The 4113-nt window shown below is 40.2% G+C and overlaps 1 protein-coding gene across 1 annotated transcript; it reads right to left on the reverse strand.

Annotated features, from left to right (window-relative positions):
- Positions 1-2525: 2525 nt before the first annotated feature.
- On the reverse strand, positions 2526-3492 carry LOC105823532 (olfactory receptor 8B12). The gene has a single exon (XM_012660770.1). It carries the CDS (start codon positions 3490-3492, stop codon positions 2560-2562), a length of 933 nt encoding a protein of 310 aa, XP_012516224.1. The 3' UTR covers positions 2526-2559.
- Positions 3493-4113: the final 621 nt, after the last annotated feature.

Genomic DNA, 4113 nt, shown 5'->3' on the forward strand with positions numbered 1-4113 from the left:
ATATATATCACATTCCAAATTTGCAACAATAATTATAAGTTGCTCCAAGAATCAGAAAAAGAAAAACCATGTGCCTCATTGGTTAAAACAGATAAATAAACATGTATAGAAATGTATGCTGAATTAAAAATACTTGCCATCCTGGTGCTTTTAGCTATCAAAGGCTCTAACCTCACCACAGCATCAACCAAATAGAAATGGAGGTGGTACAAACATGGGGTAAGCACAGAAGATCAGGGAACAAAATGGTACTCTGTGGTTACTCTCTGCAGCTGCAGAGGCCCACAGTGATGCCTCTGGGCCAAGGATGCCTCTGCTCTCCCTCTTCTTCCTCAGCCACATCCCTTCCCAGGACTCTTCTGTGATTGACTCCTCTTCTTTTTACCCCTGCAATGTTGCCTGTCCCGTTCTTTTCTGAGCTGTCTCCATTAGAAAACCATCCCATTAGAGGCAAATGGAAATTGCTTCTTCTTTTATACAACTTTAAAACAAGAAGAGGCACTAGATATCTGTACACACACACACATACACACACACACACACACACACACATGCTAGAATATGGGAGGAATCCTAAGAAATTAGCAACAATTGTTGTTGCTTCTAGAGAAGAGAATTTAGGTATGAAATGACTAGATGGGAGGAAGACATATTTTCACTGAATAACCTTCACTAATATTGTCTAATATTATACCATGTGCAAGTATTACTTAGTCAAAATATATTACTTTTTTAATGAAAGTTAGAGAGGAGTTCATGTTTCTCATGACTAAGCAGAGTTCCAGGAAGGTGAAGTGACTTGCCTCAGGTCATGCAAAAGCTCAAGGAAGTGCTAATAATCAGATGAAGGAATTCTTGCAGGGTGAGCACTAAGATTTATTAAGAGTCTTGCATTCTCAAACACCCCACGGAGTCAGGATCATCGTCTCACTTTTAAAAATAAAGAAATTAATACGTAGAGAGATTAAATAATTTGCCCAAAGTCACACAACTACTAAAGAACTGAGCCAGGATATAAAACCAACTTCACTATATGCCTCATGAATCTCTGTTTTTCTCTACTCCCTACCTCACATGGCTTATTCATCTCACCCACCTAACACTCACCCACAATTCTGCTGAACTCACCTCTCTTTCCCTATTCCATGCTGACTAAAGCAAAATCTTTGTATGCACGTGTACACACACACACACACACACACACTCCGAGCCTCATGACTTCACCCTCTTTGATCTGTGTCATACCAAAGGACAAAGCTAAACACTCAGCCAAACTTCCATTTTTCCCCAAAGAAGAAAATTTTCCCAAGGAAAAGTTTGTAAATTAAAGTGTCTCTCCAACACTTAAGAAAATAGGGTTTTCCAAAGAACCTTCCTTTGCTACTAATAAATCGTTTAGATCAAAGTATTCTGATGTATCAGTAATATACAAGGGCTGTCCAGACAGTATCCAGCCATGTAACCATTCTCGTTATATCAATAATGGCTGGGTAGTTTCCAGACAGCCCTCATATACTCTATACAATATTGTGGATTTACAAACCAATCTTGGATGAATTATCCCTTTCCCATACACGTCTATATGAGAAGGTCAGTACTGTCTGCAGTGTCTTAAAATTGAATGGAAATTGTGTCTTCTAATAATCAGCTGCTTGGTGCTGCCTTGATATATCTACCTACACCCTCAATTATTTACTGCCCCTTTAGAATTTCCAGATCTGTAGTTGATTATCCTAAGCCACATATTTCTACATCATAGCTCAAAAACTGAAACTAACCCTTGGAAAAGCTCTAAATTCTGATTATCTTAGTCTTAAAATAACATATGACTTTCCACTCAGCAACTTTATAACCCTTAAACCTATGGAAGTCCTTTTTCACTAGACTGGTCCCTCGGGTTCCACACACAACCTCAATCTTAACTCAATGCCATCCACACACCACAATCTTATCACACTTCTCTTGTCATTTGGCCAAGATCAACTTAAGAAAAATTTTCATCTCCTACCCTCTTGAAAAAAATGTAATATTCAAAAAATGATTTATTGAGAAGTTACATTAAGTTACTATGAATAGAATCACATTGTAATGTATTAAGCTATCGTACTTTTAAAAGGAAATCTGCAAGGGCAGCAATGAAGCAAGAAAACATGGCATAAAGGAAAAAAAAGTATTAATAGATTGTATGTAACTCAAGGGCCCAGATTCCATTCCCAGTTATGGCACCAAGTAGTTGTATATCCTTGAGCAACATAGACATTTCTGAGTCTCCAACATGTGTTAATTGAGGAGGCTAGATTAAATGATGTATAAGGGCCAATCAAGATTAAATGATCCATGATTGTAGAAAAAATTTACATAAAATGAAGAAATCTTGGATAGTTGAGGTGAAGCAGGGGCAGGGAGAATACATCTACACTAAACACTCATCCAAATGTGAAGATTTAAAATTCTCTCTCTGTATAAGACAGAAAAAAAACCTGGAATTTGGATTCCTCATTGAAAACACACACTAATAAGCAAAGCATTTTATTGTCTTCCTCAAACAGTACTCCTTTCTTAAGAAAATACTTTTCTGCCCAAGGTTTTCCTCAGGGCAACTTTGACATCTTTGTTCCTCAAACTATAGATCAGTGGGTTTAACATGGGCACCACAATGGTATAGAACAAGGAAGACACTTTACCTTGGTCAAGGGGCAAAATAGAAGGTGGTTTGAGATACATGAAAGCCCCAGAACCAAAGAAAAGAGAAACCACAATCATGTGGGAGCTGCAAGTGCTAAAGGCTTTGGACCTGCCCTCAGTGGAACTAATGTGAAGAATGCTGGAGAGAATGAGGGCATAAGAAATGAAGATGGTGACAATGGGCATTCCAATGTCAATGGCCACAACAATAAAGACCACCAGCTCATTCACGTAAGTGCTGTTGCAGGAGAGCTCAAGGAGGGGAAGGATGTCACACATGAAATGATTGACAAGGTTGTCAGCACAGAAGGTCAGACTCATTATGCTTCCTGTATGGGCCATGGCCCCAGCAAACCCCATGCCATAGACACCTGACAAAAGGAGCAAACACACCTGGGGAGACATGGTGACTGTGTACACCAGTGGGTTACATATGGCGACATAGCGGTCATATGCCATTGCTGACAGGATGAAGGACTCAGAGACGACAAAGAAGCAGAAGAAAAAGAGCTGAGTCATACACCCAGTATAGGAGATGATGTTCTTCTTTGAGACGAAACTCATCAGCATTTTGGGGGTGATGGTAGTAGAGTAACACAAATCTATTAAGGAGAGGTTGAAGAGGAAGAAGTACATGGGAGTGTGCAGGTGAGAGCTCAGCCCAATCAGGGTTATCAAGCCCAGGTTCCCCACCACACTGATCACGTAGAAACCTAGAAACAGGCAGAAGAGGAGGATCTGGAGTTCTGGCTGGTTGGTTAAGCCTGCGAGGACAAACTCTGTCACGGAAGAGTTTTCAGCTGCCATTCTTCTCTATGGTTGGGGAAGGGCGGTCTGTGGGGACCAGAGAAAAGGGGAACTTAGAGAAAAAGAAACACCACCACCACCCTCCCAGTATCCATCCCCCATTCTTGAGAAAGGAATCCACAGAGAGATATTTGAACTTTGGTAGGAAGGTTTTTACCATTTGCTATGGATCTATCTTCACAGCCCCTGTGACTTTAACTTCCAGAGAACAATAAGAGGTTAAACTTTGCCTCTAGAATAAGAGTTGGGGCTGCTGAAAAAGAGGGGTACCAAAAATAAGCTGGATGTCTTTCAGATCTTTAAGCCAGTCCTTTTTCTATGTCTTTCCCTCTCCTGCCTCTGCTTCAGTTGCTGAAACCCGGACCTCTGGAGAGAGTCCTGACAGGCAGAAGCTACTGTGGCTCTGTTCAGAGCTTCCACCTCTAGGTCAGAGCTATCAGATCAAGAAGGCAAGGTCATGTTTTTCCAAGATCTCTTAGCTCAAGTGGCTTTAGATTTAATAATAATTTTTTAAAGCTAACACTTATTGAGCAGTCACTATGAGAGGCTCTGTTCAAAAAGCTATGTGGCAATATTATTATCCCCATTTTACAGATAAAACAACTACAATTACCTAACTAG

The sequence above is a fragment of the Propithecus coquereli genome, unplaced genomic scaffold (genome assembly GCF_000956105.1).
Source record: "Propithecus coquereli isolate 6110/MARCELLA unplaced genomic scaffold, Pcoq_1.0 Scaffold678, whole genome shotgun sequence".
Lineage (NCBI taxonomy): Eukaryota > Metazoa > Chordata > Mammalia > Primates > Indriidae > Propithecus > Propithecus coquereli.